Genomic DNA, 19937 nt, shown 5'->3' with positions numbered 1-19937 from the left:
GTCATTGAGTGGGGGAGGAGCCCTCTTGCCAGTTACGTCAGGAGAACACACTTCACAGCAAAGAGCTTCGTGTGCTGTGTTCAGAACGTTCAGAACAATAACATATTCCTACCGAGGTAACATTGTTTCCATGAATGTTGCATTAAATGAGGAAAGATCTGGTGTCTGTCGACCCGACCAATCCTCTTTTCACGCCCAGATCATGGCTTCATTGCAAATTTAGCCTGTCCTACAAGCTTGATTAAAAGCATCTGTTCAATGGATAAAAGAAAATTGAGTCTTATAGCCTAGATATCCCATTGAGCAGGCTATGATTTTAATCTCCAGAGAGTAGCCTTATTAATTTCCAGAAATTAGAAGTAGGCCTATTGGCTAATGAGATATATGTGTGGGCATAATCATATGAAAATATTGCTATACTTATATTTTATTGTAACTGAAGACATAGTTTTTTTTGTTTGTTTCCCTAGTATTTTTTTCTGACTAGTTAATCCAGCCTGTGTTGCAACCTCTGAGTCCTAGTCATATTTCATTGCATTTCAATGACGCAGCCTGTCAATAAAAGGTCACCTTGCCCCTCTTCCACATAAGAAGACGCTTTCCACCATAATAAATGCACATAATAACTTATAATGGATAATATTAAGATTGCTTTATTGATCACAAAGGGTAGAGCACAGTATTTATACTGACTGACACACAGTCTAGGTCCCTAAAGTAAGCCTACAGCATTATTACTACTTTGCGAGCACAGGTTTGAAATAATAAGGCATATGTCATTTTGTCAGGTTTTGGGGTTCATTAGCATATACAGCGTAGTCGGTGAAAATCACTTTTTTTAAAAAAAAGTTTGGCTTAATGATTTGTTGAAATTTATAGTAATTGACAACACATGAAGAATACAATGGATCAATGCCTTTTGGCGAAAATTGCATTTGGCATTAAACATAACTACTGTAAATTACTCTCAATTTCCATGTATAATTATTTTTCCTATAAGGTCAGTGCAATATAATGAATGAGAACACAGGAGGATTAACGCTGATAAGGTAATAAATTCATATTTAACCTTTATACATTATTCAAGAAATTCAGCAAATCTGAATTTTGACAAACAGTATATTGAGAATACAGCAGAGGTTCTTTCAAGTCAAGAGGAAATTGTGATGCCATATGTTTAGGTGGGTTTTTAGTGATGTGGAGGTAATGCCATGCATTAACTTTCTGTCACATGACCTAATATTTTATGGAACATGTAGATGCGAGTAGTTTGAGTAAATGTGCAGGCGTACTTGTGTACTGACACTAGCAATACCAGTGTGTTTCCTGTTTACGTGGGTGGTGTTAGTGATTGGAATGTGATGGTGTGTGTGTTAATATGAGTGTGAGAGTGTGATGGCGTCCTAGTGGTGTGTGTGCGACATATGTGTGTGTGTGGTAGGACTCATGATGTTTTCAGTGATGTATGCCACCAGCAGACAGATGATGACCAGCATCACACAGATGGCTCCTCCCACGGTCGTCATGGCAATCACAATGTCCTGCATCCCCGTGGGAGAGACGCTGAACTCCACACAGTCGTCGCCATTGGCAATAGACTCATGCCCCGCAGTCGCAATGGGTCCCAGGCAGATGCGGTAGGGCACATTCTCATGCAACTCGCTCAGCAGGTAGTCCCTGCAGCTGGAGCCAAGATGGACTCCCGTGCACTCAAACTGAGTGTAGCTGCCGTTCCACCAGCAGCTCAGCCTGAAGCCACCCTGTTGCCTGTCCACCCCGCGCTCTGGGACTCTAGGCTGGGTTGTCACAGGTGCCCCCCTCTCCTGCCCTCCTCCTGCCAAGCCAGCACCTTGAGTCTCCACGGCTGTGCGGTGGGCACGGTGCAGGGGCCGGTCTGCCATACTCCATCTGTTTGCCGACTGTCTGTCCTTCTGGACTGTCCACTGCATCAGTACACTGCCGTTGGAGAACACGTTGGCCACCAATGACCCTCCAGGAGACCTCACTCTCTCACAGTCTGTGCTGGGGCAACTGAAATGGCCTTGAGTTTGGCGGAAACAGAGGCGGTCCGTGCCGCCCTGCTCCAGTAGGCGATAGGCGCATGTCGGCCCTGCATCTCCAGAGTGGTCCTGGACACGGCCTGGTGATCTGAATGTCAGAGTGGTGGTGTTGCTGGTGTTGGAGTTTGAAGTGTTTCCAATTTTATGGCTGAGGGTGCTTTCCTGTGGCTTTGGTATGGCTGAGTCAGTACCTAGGTTGAGGAATCCTTGTTGGCTGCTGTCGTTTTGCTTATTGTTCTGGTTAGGATGCGAGGCCGCTTTCGAGGTCACTGCCCTGCGACTCACGCCTCCTTCATCCGAAGAGGGTGATGATGATCCTGGAGAAGAGCGCGACTCCCAACTGCGGAGAGACGCACCCGCATGGGTCGCACAGAGCAGTAGTAAGAGAAAGGAGATGTGAGCCAATATAGACAGACCTGTCATTGTGCAGCCTCTTCAGTGTACTGTTGATGGCATACGGTGTTTAGAAATGGTAGACAGCGCTGTCACAACCGATGGACATCCAAAAACAGGGGGAAGGTAGAGAGGCACCTCCTTGGCTGCCATAACATCCTTGTACTGACTGCCTTTTTAAATCCAACCTTGGAGCTAGTTTACTATGCAGGGGACTAGTCTGACCTGAAAACAGAGTGCAAGAAGTGAGATTAATATTCTGGAACATTTTTAAAAATAAAATTAGGCTACAACCTTTTTCGCCTATATCAACGCATTGTCAGACACAGGACAGTCACGAAAACACGATGCTACAATGTCAACAACATGTACGCTAATTAAAACGTCAACAATACAGACTCACAAGGCGGCAACAAAATAAAAAAAGATGTGTAGTAATGTCAATATTTTAGTCTTACTTGTCGTGGCTGCCTCCGGCGTCCTTGATGCTCCGATGTGTCTTCCTGTCGTGAGAGAGGAGGAGAGACAGTTGAAGTGTCAGGATGTTTGAAGTCATCCTCACCAGTCAACGGCATGAGTCATGTTTAGGCTATAGTCCCCTTTCACATCACTGGTTCCACGTCTATGGCTCTCGCTTGTCCAGCAGCCAGGAGGTCTTACTGCTCCGGACTGCGTGTTGTATTCCGTATAGTGTGGCATAGTGCTCACGCCACACTTTCACGTGGGAGTTATTTATTAATATGTTATTTATTTGTTTGTTTGTGAGTATGTATGATGACTATATGTATGTGTACTTATTATGAATGTATGGCTATGTATGTAGCCTCTTATTCTTTGGTTAAAAGTTGTGCATTACGAAATGTAGTGGCTTATGTCGTTTCTGCACACTATGTTGCATCTACCAATCTAATTGCTGAGTAAGTGGCGACCTCATGTGGTAGCAATATGTTCACCCACGTTAATTAGGTCGCCATGAAGGTGATCTTTATTAGAACTGGGTAGAAGAGGGTATACTATACGATGCAAATATATTTTCCCACTTGACTGATGAAAGAAATACAGAAAGAATGAAGAAAATGTAATGCCATTTTAGGACTGTCAACGTCATTAATTGTGCACCACCAACATTTAAGTTTGCATGATGTTTGAAGTCATCAAAACTATCCAATGTAAATCTCAAGATCAACTGATGAATGCAATTGGTAACTATCCCAGTTGCTTTGTGTTTATTGAGTTAAGCATTCGCCCATAACAAATACACAGGCGAGAGATCAGCATTCAACTGAGGTCAAGTGATGTGTCAAGAGGCTAGCAACACACACAAACATGCTGAATCAGTGCAAGTAAAAGCAGTCTCTAATAAGCCCTCTTGAGTAAAAGAGTGACAAGGCATGGCCTTGCAGGCCTGTTGGCCCTATTCCCCTTAGTGTGAACAGCCTATTATCCAATTCTGTATGGATGTAATAATGTACAGTACTGTATGTACTGTATGTTATTGCATATCGATATGGCTTTAGTTTCTCGGCTAATGCAGAAAGTGAGCATGCTGTGATTTAACAATGAAAGATAAAACTGGATCAAAATCTCTGTTTTTTTATGTAGGCCTATTTGTGTTTGCTAAGCCTGACAGAACATTTGTCTATATCAATGGAATCTGTGTAATGATAACAACTGTGATCTCTCTTTCTGACTGTCTTTTTTCCCCCTCTTTTCTCCCCTTAGTTGTTTAGTTTGTGTGTGTGTGTGTGTGTGTGTGTGTGTGTGCGTGCGTGCGAGCGTGTGCACTATGAATAGGTTTTTGGGTTGTCAGTCTCAGGAGACCTTGCCCTAGAACATTCTGAAAGCTTGGCGTCCTTAATGCCCTCATTTTGGTTTTCATCTCATATGACCCTGCATGGTTTCGTTATTTTGTTGCATGGTTGGTGTCATTTTCTGTTGGGTCATATTGTTTCATCAGTTATCCTCAAACCAAAAAAAGCAGCTCCCTAAAAGGACCTATGCTCTCACATTTTAAAAAAAAAAAAAAAAAAAAAAACATCTACTATCTGACTAGCCAGGCATAGACTCAACTCCTGGTGAGTGGTTGAAATAAGGCGTCATGAGAATTCTCTCTTCAACCAATCATGCAATCATAAACATTCATATGCTTTAGAGCAGCCTGCTCATTAAAGTGTAGAATAACTGCAAATCTCTCTCTCTCTCTCCTTACAGTGGAATTATTTACCGTTTGCTGATTAGCTGACCCGCGCTGAGAGAGTCTGTTGTCATCACCCCCACAATCATCACTGAAGGACACATTTTGAATAAGTAAGCAGCGCTGAGGCCATGTTGCTGGGCAACAGATTTTTTTGGAGAGAGTAAATGACCAGGAAGATGGGCTCAATCAGCACTGAGAGTGCTGACAGAGTTGTAGGGTCATTCACATGTGTGGATGTGAGCGAGTGTATAAAAGTTTGGGATGGCAGTTAGCGACAGCTCCGGGCGGACAGATCGGTGGGACAGGCACAAACCTTGGGACTTTCCTCTGCCCAGCACGGCACACGAAGGCACAACTATGCCCAGCTGATGGAGAGATGTCCGAGGTGCTGACAGTAGATGCCATTTTATTTGGGCTTCTGGTTTTCTCTGGGATCTTGGGGAACATTCTGGTCATCTATGTGGTAAGTTAGACAATCGTAATGACAGGCACGTTTTGACAGATGAATACAGTCTGTTTTAAAGTCATAGTCAATTATGCAAATGTCAGCTGTATCCATTGAATCAGTTATTGCTGACTTAGGATAGTTTAGGTTTTGCAATTCAGCTCATAACACACCTCTGTTCCTCTCCTTTCTCTATCCTCCATGCATGTTTCTCACCTGTTCCCCACCTGTTCCCCAGGTCTTTGAGTCGGCCACCGAGAGCTCCTCCCGCCACCTCCCCCCCTCGGACGCCATCCTGGTGAACCTCTCCCTCGCCAACCTGCTGACGTCGCTCTTCCGCACCGTGCCCATCTTCATCTCCGACCTGGGCCTGGAGGTGACGCTGGCGCCCGGCTGGTGCCGCCTCTTCATGCTGCTGTGGGTGTGGTGGCGCGCCGTGGGCTGCTGGGTCACCCTGGCGCTCAGCGCCTTCCACTGCGTCAAGCTGCGGCGCCAGCGGGTGATGGCGGGCCCCCTGGCGCAGCGCCGCGAGCGCCGGCAGGTGTGGCTGGCCCTGGCGCTGGCGTGGGGCGTCAACCTGGCCTTCTCGCTGCCCGCGCTGGTCTACACCACGCACGTGCACGGCAACGCCACCGTGGAGCTGATGGTGATCAGCTGCACCACGCGCCCGCTGCTGGGCTGCGTCTGGGAGTTCCCCAGCGCCGCGCAGGGCTCGGCCTTCGCCTCCGCCTCGCTGGCGCTCAACGAGGTGGCGCCGCTGGTGCTCATGATGGGCACCAACCTGGCCACGCTGCTCACGCTGGCGCGCCACATCCGCGCCGTCACCGCCGCCGACGCCGGCAAGGAGCAGCAGCAGGGCGAGCTGGCCAAGCACGTGGCCACCGAGCGCAAGGCGGGCCAGGTGATCATGGCGCTGGTGTCGCTGTTCGTGGTGTGCTGGGCCATGCAGGTGGCGGCCGTCACCTACTACAACCACGACGGCGGGCATCACGCCGAGGGCCTGCTGACCGTCTCCCACTTCTCCGCCTCGCTCTTCGTGGGGTTCAGCCCCATGGTGGTGGCCCTGGGGCACGGCAAGCTGAGGAGGAGGATCGTGGGCATGGTCCTGGGCTGGGCAGACAGAGCCAAATGCTCACGAGACGGAGCTGAGGAAGAGTTGGTGTCAGACATGAGCATCAGCAAAAGGACAGAGCTGAGCAAAGGCCAGAGAGAGAAGGGGGTCATCAAAGTGGAGGTGAGAAGTAAGACCTAGCTACATAACAGGAAATGTGTGTGTGTGTGTGTGTGTGTGTGTGTTATGGGTTGAGGGTTGATAAAAGATGTGATATTTAAAAGAAGCAAATTGTTGAGGTTATCTATTTGGTTATTTATATCTACATTTTCACGCATAAAGCACGAAGATCGGACCTACAAGAGTACATCTGCAAATCGGAGGAGAGTATGGAAGAAATGAACAGTTTTACCATAAAATATAAATTTATGATAATAAAAATCCAATAAAAACAGCTCACTTCACACTTCACTCAAAGAGCTTGAACCTTTTGATATGATTTAAGGTCACTGAGTGACTTAGAATATTTGTTTTTTGTATAAATGAATTGTGAAAAGTGTTTCGAGCTCTGACTTTTTTTTTAATTCCATGGAGCCATGAGTTGTGTGTGTGTGACGGCTCCTCATCAAGTGTTGATGTTGTGTTTGGCTGAGGAGACTTCCCGCTGTGCAGGGAGACATGATGGCATTCATCACCGCCCACCAACACCTGTGTCCAGTGGGAGACAGCCAGCCCTGGGAAGACGACATCAGTGGAGCACGCTGGCACTGGCCTTCAGGTGCATAGCTGAAATGCCACGGCTGCAGCTGAAGGATGCTAGATGACAGAGGTGGGCTGTTAGGGGGATGAAAACATGTGCAGCCAGAATCATCCACAAGAGAAGGGTAGAGGGGAAAGCAACCGATATCGATCAAGTCGGAGGTTTTCAAGCTATGAATAAATAGTTAGATGAAAGGCTCTAACAAGACTGCACCGCTTCAGAAGGGCCTTTCATCTCACAATATTGATTGGAAGTGTATTTAATGCAGTCAATACCAAGCTCTTTAGCTGACTGTGTGTACAGTATGTACTGTAAATAGTTGATTTAAATATTTTGTCATTTGTTAGGTATACCATGTGAAATGTAAATGGGACTTTTGTAGGTTTGTAAATAAACTAATATGAGCATATGAACAGTGTTCACATATGATATGATATTATATTCAGATAATCGGTGACTTTCTTGAGATGCTTTTCCATGCATGATCGACCATCATTCAACACAGTCCAGAGGGTAGGGAGTTTCCTTCTGAGCTTCAGTTGAGTATGCATATTGCATTACAGGGTATGGACCTCAGGGATCAATTAATAATCATAAACTGATTAGGGCAAAATGTGCTCGCTGGCATTTAGCTTTCCTCATTAGAACTCCCTGTGGCCAAAGGTGGGGTGGGGAAGGTATGGAAGATCCACCCAGCAACCCCAGGGATCTCATCTCTCTCACACTAATAATTAAGAGAGGACCCTTTCAACCGATGGCGACGATCAAGACCTCACAAATGCAAAGAAATATGTGACTGCCACACAAATCAGGTGGAAACACTAGACCAACAAAATACCTACAAACCCACGAGGACTTATGCACAATGATCATTCACATATACATTTTCCCTCATATTATGCATCCTTAATTATAATATTAATCTGGGGCATCATGACATTTTGTCAGATTTAAAGGAACATGCCACCGTTTTATTAAATTGGGTTATTCTCCGTCTCCCTACAGTTAGATAAGTGAGCAAAAAAAAAATGTTTGTTCCTTATGCATTGTCTTACTCCAGCTTCTTAGCTTATAGCAGTCATTGACTCGGGGCTATTGACTATTATGTTTGTATAAATGATAGCCTGAGAGACAGATTGTGTTAGCATCATGCTGGTGTGACATAAGGCAAGATAGTAAACATATCACACCATCTTTATGTCAGATCAGGTTAATGAGCACCAACAGAAATGTAATAAATCATAAATGTTTTTGATGAAATATGAAGAATATGAGTGTATGTCTGTATAAGAGACAAAAGACCAACTGGCCTATTGATTTGCATTCTGATTAATGAGGTACAACAAAACGTCTGAAAGAGATCAGAAATAGAGACAAATATCTTCTAATGATCAGAAAACTTTGTGATACATAGTGACCGATTTTAATTACAGCATTTCCCCACACATGTGTGATACATTTGAGTGAGAGGTGAGAAGAAGACAAAAACTATACAAGCCCAAAGTTTCCACTGAAAGCTCTTGAAAGGGTTATTTTCAGTTCATTTTGGCGATGGTGTGCGAGGGTCCAGCCTTCAGTAAGAGATCATTGCCTTCAGAACGGCTCGCAATCGTCTGTGTCCAACCGCAAGGACAATGGGCGACAGCGCAATGAAGGTGATATTGGCAAAGCGAGCAATAATCAACAGAAACTCTGTAGACGAGCCACGGTTGTAGTTGAAGTAGTTAACGGAGATGATACTAGTACCCCAGGAAGAGATGAACAGCATGATAAGAGCCAGAATCACCTGAGAGAGAGAGAGAGAGAGAGAGAGAGAGAGAGAGAGAGAGAGAGAGAGAGAGAGAGAGAGAGAGAGAGAGAGAGAGAGAGAGAGGTCAATGAAAGGTGTTAATTACCAAATTACCATATTATTATTATGTGAAAATAATTGTCATCCATCTTGCTGCTGACATGTCCATGATTGTCATGTGTGATTTTATTTTGGAAAGTGCACACAGTTTGTATTACATGTAATGCTGAATAGGTACACCCACAATGTACATGTTCTTCCATTTACATTTGACAGTGTCACTATCACTAAAATATAAGCACAATCAAATGTAAACACATACAACTGTTAAAAGAACTGTACAAATTGAAGTATTCCCTATAATCCAGGGCAGGCTATACCAGCTCAGTTGATATGTTACCTTGGCAGCGCGTCTCTCGGCCGGTACCCTCTTGATGACGGGGGCCTCTGGGTTCCTCTGCGTGTTCAGGATGGAGCGGCGGTGGGCGTAGAGCGTCAGCAGCGAGCCCAGGTTGGTGAAGCTCATCAGAATGATGGGCAGGCTCTCGTGGATCACCATGGAGGTGGTGGCATAGGCCAGGCCGCTGTAGGAGCTGGGGAAGTTCCACACGCAGCCCAGCAGAGGGCGTGTGGTGCTGCTCACCAACATTAGAGTCTAGAAGACATGAAGCGATTTGGTATTTACACTTTTAATCAAGAGAAATATTGGAATATCTGGACTATTATTCATCTTTCACCCATTAAAGAACACAAAAAAAACATTTGTGAAGTACTTGTCATGGATCAGATATTTAGAATATAAATAGATAAAGATAGAAGATAAATATAACATCCCAAGATCATAACCTTGCAATATAATTTTCACACTCATTTGTAATAAATCCTATTGATATTGTAATCGAATCAGAATCGATTGTGCTGTTCGTTTAATGTTCATTTTACTTCCCTCAGGGCCATGCAATAACATCTGCAAGGCCTCTTTCATCTAAAATTACTACTATGGTTAATGAACTGTGGAGAAGTAAACATTGGAGTGTAGTTTGGTTAGCTATATACTCCATATGTGCCCAGCTTGGTCTGAGAGAAGAAGGGTTGGCAGGAAGGGAGGTCTGGGGGAAGGAAAATGGAGGGAGTGGAGCACTGTGTGTGTGTGTGTGTGTGTGTGTGTGTGTGTGTGTGTGTGTGTGTGTGTGTGTGTGTGTGTGTGTGTGTGTGTGTGTGTGTGTGTGTGTGTGTGTGTGTGTGTGAGTGAGTGAGTGAGTGAGTGAGTGAGTGAGTGAGTGAGAGAGAGACAGAGACAGAGAAACAGGGAGAGAGAGAGAATATGCAATCGAGACCTATTTTGTGACCAAAGACAATATTTGTGCCTGACATGACAATAAAGTCTTTACTATTATATTCTATTACAAAAGCACACCCGTTGCCAGCATCAGGAAGAACAACACCAGTTTTACTGAAGAACAGACATGTTCTGGCCTTGTACTGTATATCTTCAGCTCTGTGTATGGTGTTGTGAGGGACACACAATACATACTGGCCACATACCTCTGTTGAGTTCCTGCTCCCATTGGTTGAAAAGATAAAAGCAGGGACGGCATACAGCAGGTTGATGATCCAGATGATGGCAAAGACGAAGAACACAAATTTGGACGGGCCTCTGTTGGCAGAGATGGGAGTGATGCGCCGGAGGGTCTGGAAATGGAACGCGCTGAGGAAGAAGGTGGACCACACGTTTACGGAGCGCAGCCACACCCACAGGCCCATGAGGAACTGGCACCATTCCTTGGATGAGTACAGCTAGCGTCATCAGACAGGAGAGAGAGGGGCCAGAGAGATCATATCAATATCATATAGAAAAGACAGAGTAAGAAGCATTTGCAGTCATAATCCAGTGATCATATCAATAGAATATATCATATCAAGACAGAGCAAGAAGCATTTGCATTCATAATCCAGTGATCATATCAATAGAATATAGAAAAGACAGAGTAAGAAGCATTTGCAGTCATAATCCAGTGATCATATCAATAGAATATAGAAAAGACAGAGTAAGAAGCATTTGCAGTCATAATCCAGTGATCATATCAATAGAATATAGAAAAGACAGAGTAAGCATTTGCAGTCATAATCCAGTGACCTTCGCAATAGAGCAGGTAGTATTGTAGAAATAAAAACAGTGTGAAAACTATGTAAACAGTATATGTAGGTTACAACCCTGAGATTGTATGTCCAATTGGCGGGGCAGGCCTACTTTTGAAAAAGTATCATATAATCTAAGCATGTGTCCCTTCGGTCACATTTGAACTAAATAATTTCCCATGAGTTGGCAAGAAACAGGCTTAAAAGCCCTTTCAGAAGAAGTTTAATGCAACTCCCTCTCTCATCCATTTGACTGATCTTCTCCACGGCCTAGAGGCAGGGATGTCAAAGTGGGGCAGTCAGTTCATGAATTTATAGTGAGCCATTATAAAATAATCATCACAGAGGAGAAGTGACAATTGTGTCATCACATCTCCTTTGTTACCCAGATCACCACATCAGAAGGCAGGCTACACAAAACGCAATGATGAATCTATTATTAATCTAGGTCTTGGCTCTGAGTAAGGGCACATATAGCTTCTCCCAATCAGCCTCATTCCACCTACCTCAACTCCCAGATCTGATATGACCAGCAGGGCGTTCCTTGTGATGGACACCATGAGGTTGGAGAAGGCCATGTTCACCAGGATCATGTCCGAGCTGCGACCTGCACCTTGGTCCCTGATAACACCCTCACCAATCACAGCAATGATCGCCGCATTTCCCAGGATCCCAATCACAACCAGTATGATGTAAAACGCCGTCTGTATGTTTGACACCTGGATCCGGAGACCCATACCAATGGGCTCCACGGTCGCTTGCATCTCCTCCATGGCCCGAACCAGAGGGGCCTCTTTTCGATAGTCAAAAAGGCCTAGTTTCATAGCATAATTTGAAAGACTATAACGTGAAATAGCGGTCTAAACTTCATCTATTATACATCAAGGTGAAAAATGGTCATCCAGACTTCTGTTTCTGCTTTAGCCCCAAGAAAGTGAATGAATTCAGTCCTATCCCGACAAATCCTTTAAAATGATGGCCATGCCATTGAAGTCAGTCCAGAAAAGCAATGTGTACACCAACCAGGTCTTCTGCCATATAAACTGGTCCGGCCTCCTCCTTATAAGAGTATGTAGCATATCACCACGGTAACCACATCCAGGAGCGTCATGGGGTTGATGCCTTTCCCCCAGGTGAGTCAAACTCGATCTGCTGACAGGCAAGGGGAACCTAGATCCTTTGTAAGTCACTTTAGCCATGTCAAAGTTAAGCAACCATGTCTAGCCCAATCCTTGATCATCTAACCCTAGTTGCCATCTTAATTATGTACACCAGGTATTACTAACATTAGGTCCTTCTACATTAGATTTTAATTAAAGATTGCAAACCTAAATTCCCTTGTTTCTCATACTGAAAGTTGACCATTCTTTCCCCAAGATCATTATTTCAATACAGGCAATACATTTTCCTACCAAAACTCCTTTAATAGTCACACTGTTATAGGCTACTTCATTCTTATTATGTCTGAACTAAATTCTAACATAATTTAAAATATATATAGATATATATTTTTTAAATTCAGTTGTTGACCAATCGTCTTTCCTCTCTGATTTATACAACACAGTGGTCTCGAAGGCACACAAGACAGTAATTAATAACAGCATGGGGATGTCAAAAAGTGCACTGTTGGCAGGTACCGCTATTCATTAAATCGGTCTCAGCCCTGGGGGAGGTGGTGGCGAGGAGACGGCAGTCTACTTTGGGTTCCCTTTCCCTGCAGTGACGAGTTTTTAAAAAGTCAGATTTATCATTACACATCTTTTACGCATCTTTTTTTTAAAAAAAATTGATTTAAACTTGAGGAGTAATTGAGAGCTTAGCCCTCATTTACAATGATAGGGACACACGGACCTAGAAAAGATAGAAAATTACAACTTTTTATTACAAAAACTGTTTATGAAAGTCACAGATTTTCGTCTAAAGTTTAAAAAAAATTACAACTTTATTTTTGGTCCATAATACATCTTGGAATGTGGTCCTCTGAACTGAAGGGTTATCTTCTGTGTGACGAATGCACCTCCTTCCTGGGTCCCTCTCTCTCCCCTCTTTCTCTCTCTCTTCGGTGATCCCTCTGTCGGTCTCTCTCTCTGTCCTTCTCCCTTTCCCTCTCCCTATTCCTCTCTTTACTCCGGTCTTTATCTCGGTCTCTATCCCTCCACCGGTCCTTCTCTCTATCCCTCTCTCTGTGAGAGACTTTTTTGTGACGCACTGGAGAGAGTGAGTGACGAGGGGAGGCAACACTGCGACTGCGCCTGCGGGACCGAAAACATTATGCTGTTCAATATTCAGATCACCATTATCAAACATGATTACCCAGTTTTGATTATGGAACTCGGCCACTTTCAAAACTTTGAACACTTTTAAATTGAGTTTTTAAATGCAATCCTATACAAAAACAAAAACCTATGTAAAAAGATTATGCACAGGACAACTCAAGACAAAGGGAGAGCATTCTTATGAAACTGAATGAGTAAGCTGAACTGAGTAAGAAAATGCTTAAGAAAGCGCTTTGAGAGAAGAGGGAATAGACTCAGCTTATAAGTAAGATATATTCCTGCAGGGACCATTCCTTGCCATACCTGCGTCTGGGGGGAGAAATGCTTTTGGTGTCTCTTCTCTCCTCACTGCGACTAAGTCGTTCCTTCCTACAATTTAACAAAAAGATATTTATGTATGAAATGTGATAACAATGTATATTAGATTAGATAAGATTAGATTCAACTTTATTATCATTGTGCAGAGTGCAAGTAACTGAATGTAACTGAACACTGAATTCAATTTAATGTTTTTAAACAAATATATCAATTTACACTGCAAGGCATCCACAACTGGCTAGTGTGAAATTCATTTCTCTGATTTTAGGTCTAACCTCTAATACTTCACAGGGAGACCAAGTCACGCTAATGCACAGGCAAATACCGGGACTACTTACTCCTCTCCATTGGCCAGTTTCCGACAGGCGTTTTTCAGGGCCACTTGGTTGAGAGAAGTCTCGTGATTGAGCCGACCATCAGCAGGGGAAGCTGTGAGGAGGTGATGTGAAGAGGGGCAAAAACAAACACTCAACCAACATTATAACAATCACTTCAAAATTTAAAAAAAAAAAAAAAGTAATTAATTTTAAGATTTAATCGAAATTCACTGTCCATGAGCAGACATGCAACGCATGCAAAGCCTACATAAGTTGAGGTGCACGATGATGTCCACTACATTCATTTAATCAAACCACCACAGAAATCATTACGCCTGTATACAAAACCTGGAGTAGAACACAAAGATGTATTCTTGTTCAAACAACAGTAAGCAGGCGAGCTCCACACCCTCACCGGCTTTGGAGGCAGGGGAGAAGCTACTGAATGGCTCCACGTTGGGGGTGGCGGCAGCAGACATGGCTGTGCCGGGCTTCCCCTTGCTGCTGAGGGCATCCAGGGCCTGACGGGCCTCATCTACCTGCTTCAGGAGGGTGGACAGAGGGACACTCAGGAGGGTGTACAGGTGCAGAATCCTTCCACAGATATCCCGTAAGTCCTCCTCCGTCGCCCCAAATAAAAGGAACCACGGTGGCTCTTCTGGTAGAGGGATCTGACCAAGAGTTTAAACAGACACAAACAAAGTAAATACAAGCAAACAGAAAATAACACACAATCTATGAACTGTTAAAACTAACTGTGAGCAAACAATCACGTGCTAACAACAACTGACTATGACAACTAGCAGGATGTTTGAGAGAAAGAAATTAAAGAAAGTAAGTAGGGCACTTGTCACCAATCACTTGTGGAACGTACAAACTTTTTCAGAAAAAAGTAAATTTTCATGCTTTGCCTAGCTAGCAGGCAAATGGTAAGAGCTATTATTAAGAACTGGTAGACCTGTAGGCGTCTGGTGGACAGATAGATGCAGGCACAGGCCACAGTCTCTGCACTGAACCTCAGAAACACATCGGTCCTCAAACTGTCATTCATGTAGTTCCTGCAGAGAGATGGGTGATGGGAGGCAAAGGAGGAAAGCAGACAGAGATATCATTCTTCTCGAAATGTAATGCTCATTCCCATTTTGAGCAGTGAATGCAGCAGAACTAAGGAGGAGGCGCAAGCACTTACCACGCCATTTGAACTAGTTCTGAATTCTTTTCACATTCTAAAACTTGCAGGTACATCACAATGATCTAAAAAAAAAAAAAAAAGACTGTTACTAATATAAAAGGCTTTCACAAGAACAGGAAGAAGTAATTTTATGAAAAGAAAAAAGGAAAAATGACAAAAAGGCAATCAAACCACAGTGTGTAGCAACAAACCATAACAATATACTTTTTCAAAGTACTAGCAGACTTACTTTGTTCAATGGACTCATAAAATAAACAAACTTGATCTCATCAATCCTCTATACCTTTTATCAAAATAAGTATGAGTATATAAGTAGTAAATAAGTGAGTATTTAAACCATATAGCCAGGGCAACATTTCCATACCTGTATATTAGTGTGTGTGTGTGTGTGTGTGTGTGTGTGTGTGTGTGTGTGTGTGTGTGTGTATAGTGTGTGTGTGTGTGACCAAGACTTGCCTTGTGTGGGTGTTTGACATGCACACAGAAGCCCAGCTCCTTCAGTAGTCTCCTCTCCGCTTTGATCACCTGACTCTTCATGTTGATGTAACTGCCATCCAAGGGCATGGGGTAGTAACCTCTACAGGAGGGGACAATTGGAAATAATTACAATTACACTTATACGTTTAATGGACACTTTTAACCTGTGCAACTTGTAGGATAATGCACACAAACACTTTTTTTCCCCCAGCAGTCTGTGTTCTCCCTATGCATCATATTGGTGCTGTTAGCACATTGGTCTGTCACTTGAGGTAGAGATGCCTGAAAAGTTGTGGGTTCAATTCCTGACTGCCGCCATTGTGCCCTAGACAGAGCAAAGCAGGGCAACTGGGGAGACGCGCTCTTGCAATAATTAACGTAGGCAAGTTGCTGTGGATAAGCATCAGCCACATGGATAAGTAAGTATGTTAAGTACCGTCAGTCATTTAAGCATAAGTAAGTAAGTAAGTATGTATGCTCTTTTGATCCCATGAGGGAACTTTGGTCCCAATCCTTGAATTAGTGAAACACACACAGTGCATAGTGAGCGCACTAACCCGGAGCAGTGAGCTACCTGGCACAGCGGCGCTTAGGGAGCAGTGAGGGGTTATATTAGGTCAAGAGCACTTCAACCGTGGATGTGGGCATGGCAGAGAAGTGGTCAACCAGTCCCCCTCCGCCCACATTTTTCCTACTGGTCGGTTCGGTTGCCATCCCAAAGCCCTAACCCCTAACCAGTAGGCCACAGGTGCCCCATAGATGTCCTGCTGAATGTTTTCCATGGACACAAGGTATGCAGCTCCACCAAGGACGTGAATGTGGTTAGTGATACTTCATGCAAAATGGGCCAGTTGGTTCTGGACTAAAAGAGAACTTCAGAGGAGATCCCCATTGCAAACCAAAAGACTTTTAGTCCTTCCGCTTGTACCGAAAGCAGCCCAATAAGATAAGCTTACGGTGATCCTTCATTAATTAATTAATCAATTCATTAATGAATCATTCATTCATTCATTTGTGTCACAAAGCATAGGATGTGATGTGTCTGAAGTCACACGGCTCACAAACATGCCAGGCATTGGTGAGCACAGAGAGAATGTGAGCGGCGCAAAAGCATGAGATAATGAATGCACTACTGCAGCTGTCCCTGTAAACCCACAGCCTGAGCTGAACTCCGCTGAAACCATCAAGGGTTTAGAAGTACTTGATAAATTAGGTCAGGTTTTGAGATCCTCAAGCGTAGGCAGAGGCTCGAGGCCCACGTGTCCCTTCAAATACGAGTACAATCATTTGGATGCACCATTTCAGGCACGTTTTCGTAGGCTATTCCATTAGGCACACTTAGTTATTTTTAGCTTTATTCATTTGAAGCCAAACGGTGAAGCAAGATGACAATCATCTGAGGGGTAAGTGCATCACTTTGAAATGACACAACATCCATTAACTACCTTTCACATTATTTTGATGAAATGGTAAATTTGAAGGCCAATTTTTAGTGATCAACTTACTGTGCTCTGCAATCAACACTGAGGACAACAGTATTCAAATGTCATCTTTTCCATCCACATCATCTTTACCTCCCATCTAACACTGATATACAGCCTAGTCACCAACAACTGAATGAATGAAAGAGCCTTAATATAGCTAATGTCAACGTTGCTCAGATTTAAAGGGTCACTCTATCAGACCCCTGTTGATCCTGGTAACCGCAGATCAAATCCGAGTTGGAAAAAGGAATGCAAAAAATTGTGCACATGAAAGAGTCTGATCATTGTGCCAGTTGTAGTTTTCTTATGTAGAAGAATTGGAGTTGGCCCATGTGTTTCTTGGAGCACTTTACCCACGAGTGTGCACATGTGTAAAGATCCATGCTCTGGAAAGACAATGCATGCATGCCTGCTCATTGATGTGTGTACCTGCATAAGCATGCTTACTCACTTGCCTCCTCTACTCCTCTCTTTCAGGAAGTGGAACACATTCAGCACATCCCGGACCCTCCGTGGCTCTTCTTCAATCTTCGACGCCAGGTGCACACACGCCATCGCAACAGTCTAAGAGCAGTGAGGCGAAGGATGGGGACAGTTAGGTCTGGTTAGTATGAGAGGGAGCAAATAGTCGCTGGAAACACAACGTCTAGGCTTATATAATATATGGTTAGGACAGGTCTAATGAAATAATCCAGGACAAAAATGTGAAATCATGATAAGAATTAAGTAAAGGTGCATAGGACAGGCATGGAAGCTATAGATTCACAGAGCATGATGGTGAAATGAGAATTACAGCACACCCTTTGCCTCTCCTTGAAGGACTAGGCTTACTTTGACCAAAGTTGCAAAGATGAATGTTTACAGATTACCTCTGCACAGTGTCGTACAAATGACTTGCAGTAGTAAAACCTCTGGAATAGTATCTGCCCAGTGGCCATGGCAACCTGCAGAGTTCAATGTGAGATCACAGCACATGAATCGCTTTGGTCAAAGATGGTCCATTTACTACGATAGACACAAATATAATTGCAAAAGTGCTCAAATGATATTACATGCAGAAACCCGTCCAGTGACGTTTTTAGCAGAATATGCTACGAATGGGCCAGCAAAGGCACGTGCACACATCAAAACTTGCCTGGGCTACAGAATAATGTAGGCTAGCAATAGCAATAAGTGTAAAGACACCTTATAAAGCCGATTTAGCTATAATATTTCAGATCAGAGCATGGTTTAAATAGTTTGACAAAGACGTAAGAGCCATCATTGCCAACCTGTGGAAGTCGAAGTAGAATCCCTGCGGCCTGTATCCTTTCGCAGCCACTGATTCGTAGCTGCTCCTCCGTCTCCCCGGACAGCCCGTGTTCAGCCGACGGGGTTCGACTTAATTGCTCCGCTGGTAAAATACAATTCTCTAGAGTGAGTATTACTCCGGAATACAGTTTGTCTTTAATTAGTAACCCCTCCCCGGGCAGCCTCATATCTCCCGCCGCCATTGTGTGCTCAAGGGAGGGCATCAGAAGCAAGGACAGACCGAGGCTCAGGGGCAGGAACTCTAGCACAGCCACAACACTCTTAGCAAAACCTGTAACTTCCTGGTGGCCTCTGATTGGTCGGATTCAGATGTGGACTGATAAACTTCGACACAAAATAACAAGATTGTGGATTAGGCCTAGATTAGACTAGCGCCCTTGACTAGACCAGAGTGGTAGATAGCCTATGGCTCTGGACTAGACCATTCACAGCTTTCTTGATTTGGTCTTCAGCTAGGACAGCAAAGTCAGGGCCGTAACCAGGATTTTTAAAATACCGAGGTCAGGGCCATCGCTAGAAATTTTGGGCACCCCGAAATGCCAGGGGGGTTCTTCCGAGCCCTCTGATCATGTTGCCAACGACATAGAATTATAGATTTGTTCATTGTATAACATGTTTTGTTCATAACTTGAACCAACACACTTTTCCACAATATTCTTTTTGTAGAGCCTCAAGAGCCTTTTCCCAAACTGACTTTGGTTATTCAAACTGGACCCTACTCCTTCTGTGATTAAGAATGCTCTGCATCTCCTCATGTAGGGAATGCTGCATATAAACTGCAGGGTCATAGCTAGGGTTGGCAACTATGTGAAAATAACATAAGGAACATTCAATGTGAAATGGAGTGCGGGGCGTGGAGCTTAGCTTCTTTAAGTTGAGGCCTGGTTATGGCAGACTTTGGGGTCATAGGGCCCACCTACACATACCTACACCCCACCCCCCATCAAATCATCATTATGATGATCATTACAATGATTATTATGCTATAGTTAGACATGCACTTTCACTTCAAAGCAGTCAATGTTTGAAGTGCCAAAATTGTTCACAAAAAGTTTGTGAAAACTATGCATGTTAGCATGTCATATGCACATCAGAGGCCTGCTTTACTAATGTAAGATATACGTACAATAGTGCATTGCTTTTGCATGGTTGCATGGGAGAATGGAGAAAAAATGGATATGGTTTATAATGAAGTTTCATTTGAATGCCTAAATGTAAGGATTCAGGAAACACAATAGCAACTTTTGTCTATGGTAAACGGCCGTGCAGATAGGCGAAATCTGAAGATCTTTAAATGAAAGACTATATCTGACCATGATCAAATTTGACTAAACGATACTCCTTGAATTTCCCCTTGGGGATCAATAAAGTATCTATCTATGCTAAACAATGTATTGTACAGTCTCTGCTCTGTTTTTATGGGAGTTGCGAGAATCCACGTTGTTCTATTAAATGTCGTTAAATAATTATAGCCTTCCAACAGGTTGACGCGGAGCTTTGCCACCAGTTTCAGTTTCTGTCACGCAAACGCGTACACGCATGCATTCAATGAACGTTCACACTTAATTGTATGGCTCTATGTTTAATCACATCAATTTAGCAAGCTTTTCCTCCTGATTGCAGCAACGTTTGCTTTCTTTTTCTGTCGGTCCGCGGTTGCTTGCGCAGCAAATTATCACCGGACCTAATTTCACTATATGCCTCGCTGACCAGCAGTCTCCACGTTGC

The 19937-nt window shown here is 43.8% G+C and overlaps 4 protein-coding genes across 4 annotated transcripts; 1 reads left to right on the top strand and 3 right to left on the bottom strand.

Annotated features, from left to right (window-relative positions):
- Nucleotides 1-641: 641 nt before the first annotated feature.
- Nucleotides 642-3114, bottom strand: fndc10 (fibronectin type III domain containing 10). Its single transcript, XM_062545099.1, has 2 exons — nucleotides 2912-3114; nucleotides 642-2678 (listed from the first exon to the last, which is right to left on the bottom strand). Exon 2 carries the CDS (start codon nucleotides 2481-2483, stop codon nucleotides 1404-1406), a length of 1080 nt encoding a protein of 359 aa, XP_062401083.1. The 5' UTR covers nucleotides 2484-2678; nucleotides 2912-3114; the 3' UTR covers nucleotides 642-1403.
- A 1691-nt stretch (nucleotides 3115-4805) lies between these two features.
- Nucleotides 4806-6583, top strand: LOC134092533 (olfactory receptor class A-like protein 4). Its single transcript, XM_062545448.1, has 2 exons — nucleotides 4806-5113; nucleotides 5334-6583. Exons 1-2 carry the CDS (start codon nucleotides 4877-4879, stop codon nucleotides 6345-6347), a joined length of 1251 nt encoding a protein of 416 aa, XP_062401432.1. The 5' UTR covers nucleotides 4806-4876; the 3' UTR covers nucleotides 6348-6583.
- A 1876-nt stretch (nucleotides 6584-8459) lies between these two features.
- On the bottom strand, nucleotides 8460-11596 carry LOC134092279 (olfactory receptor class A-like protein 4). The gene is made up of 4 exons (XM_062545082.1): nucleotides 11341-11596; nucleotides 10241-10492; nucleotides 9096-9350; nucleotides 8460-8692 (listed from the first exon to the last, which is right to left on the bottom strand). Exons 1-4 carry the CDS (start codon nucleotides 11569-11571, stop codon nucleotides 8480-8482), a joined length of 951 nt encoding a protein of 316 aa, XP_062401066.1. The 5' UTR covers nucleotides 11572-11596; the 3' UTR covers nucleotides 8460-8479.
- A 1094-nt stretch (nucleotides 11597-12690) lies between these two features.
- On the bottom strand, nucleotides 12691-18492 carry LOC134092532 (cyclin-L2-like). The gene is made up of 10 exons (XM_062545447.1): nucleotides 18170-18492; nucleotides 17768-17842; nucleotides 17350-17462; nucleotides 15394-15514; nucleotides 14935-14999; nucleotides 14704-14803; nucleotides 14161-14416; nucleotides 13767-13857; nucleotides 13414-13479; nucleotides 12691-13086 (listed from the first exon to the last, which is right to left on the bottom strand). The coding sequence occupies exons 1-10, from the start codon at nucleotides 18410-18412 to the stop codon at nucleotides 12828-12830; spliced, it is 1389 nt and encodes a 462-aa protein (XP_062401431.1). The 5' UTR covers nucleotides 18413-18492; the 3' UTR covers nucleotides 12691-12827.
- Between the last annotated feature and the right edge of the window lie 1445 nt (nucleotides 18493-19937).

The sequence above is a fragment of the Sardina pilchardus genome, chromosome 9 (assembly GCF_963854185.1).
Source record: "Sardina pilchardus chromosome 9, fSarPil1.1, whole genome shotgun sequence".
Classification (NCBI taxonomy): Eukaryota; Metazoa; Chordata; class Actinopteri; order Clupeiformes; family Clupeidae; genus Sardina; species Sardina pilchardus.
Note: the sequence above shows the minus strand (reverse complement) of the source record. Positions and strands in the feature narration are given on the sequence as shown.

Excerpts from the sequence above, each read along its gene's own strand:
- fndc10 (XM_062545099.1), bottom strand. The coding sequence starts at position 2,483 with ATGACAGGTCTGTCTATATTGGCTCACATCTCCTTTCTCTTACTACTG.
- LOC134092533 (XM_062545448.1), top strand. The coding sequence starts at position 4,877 with ATGTGTGGATGTGAGCGAGTGTATAAAAGTTTGGGATGGCAGTTAGCG. Across the intron at positions 5,114-5,333 it reads ACATTCTGGTCATCTATGTG|GTCTTTGAGTCGGCCACCGA; the intron begins GTAAGTTAGACA and ends CCTGTTCCCCAG.
- LOC134092279 (XM_062545082.1), bottom strand. The coding sequence starts at position 11,571 with ATGGGTCTCCGGATCCAGGTGTCAAACATACAGACGGCGTTTTACATC. Across the intron at positions 10,493-11,340 it reads TATCAGATCTGGGAGTTGAG|CTGTACTCATCCAAGGAATG; the intron begins GTAGGTGGAATG and ends TGATGACGCTAG. Across the intron at positions 9,351-10,240 it reads GGAGCAGGAACTCAACAGAG|ACTCTAATGTTGGTGAGCAG; the intron begins GTATGTGGCCAG and ends CATGTCTTCTAG.
- LOC134092532 (XM_062545447.1), bottom strand. The coding sequence starts at position 18,412 with ATGCCCTCCCTTGAGCACACAATGGCGGCGGGAGATATGAGGCTGCCC. Across the intron at positions 13,858-14,160 it reads CTCCCCTGCCTCCAAAGCCG|CTTCCCCTGCTGATGGTCGG; the intron begins GTGAGGGTGTGG and ends ACCTCCTCACAG. Across the intron at positions 13,480-13,766 it reads AAACTGGCCAATGGAGAGGA|GAAGGAACGACTTAGTCGCA; the intron begins GTAAGTAGTCCC and ends GTTAAATTGTAG.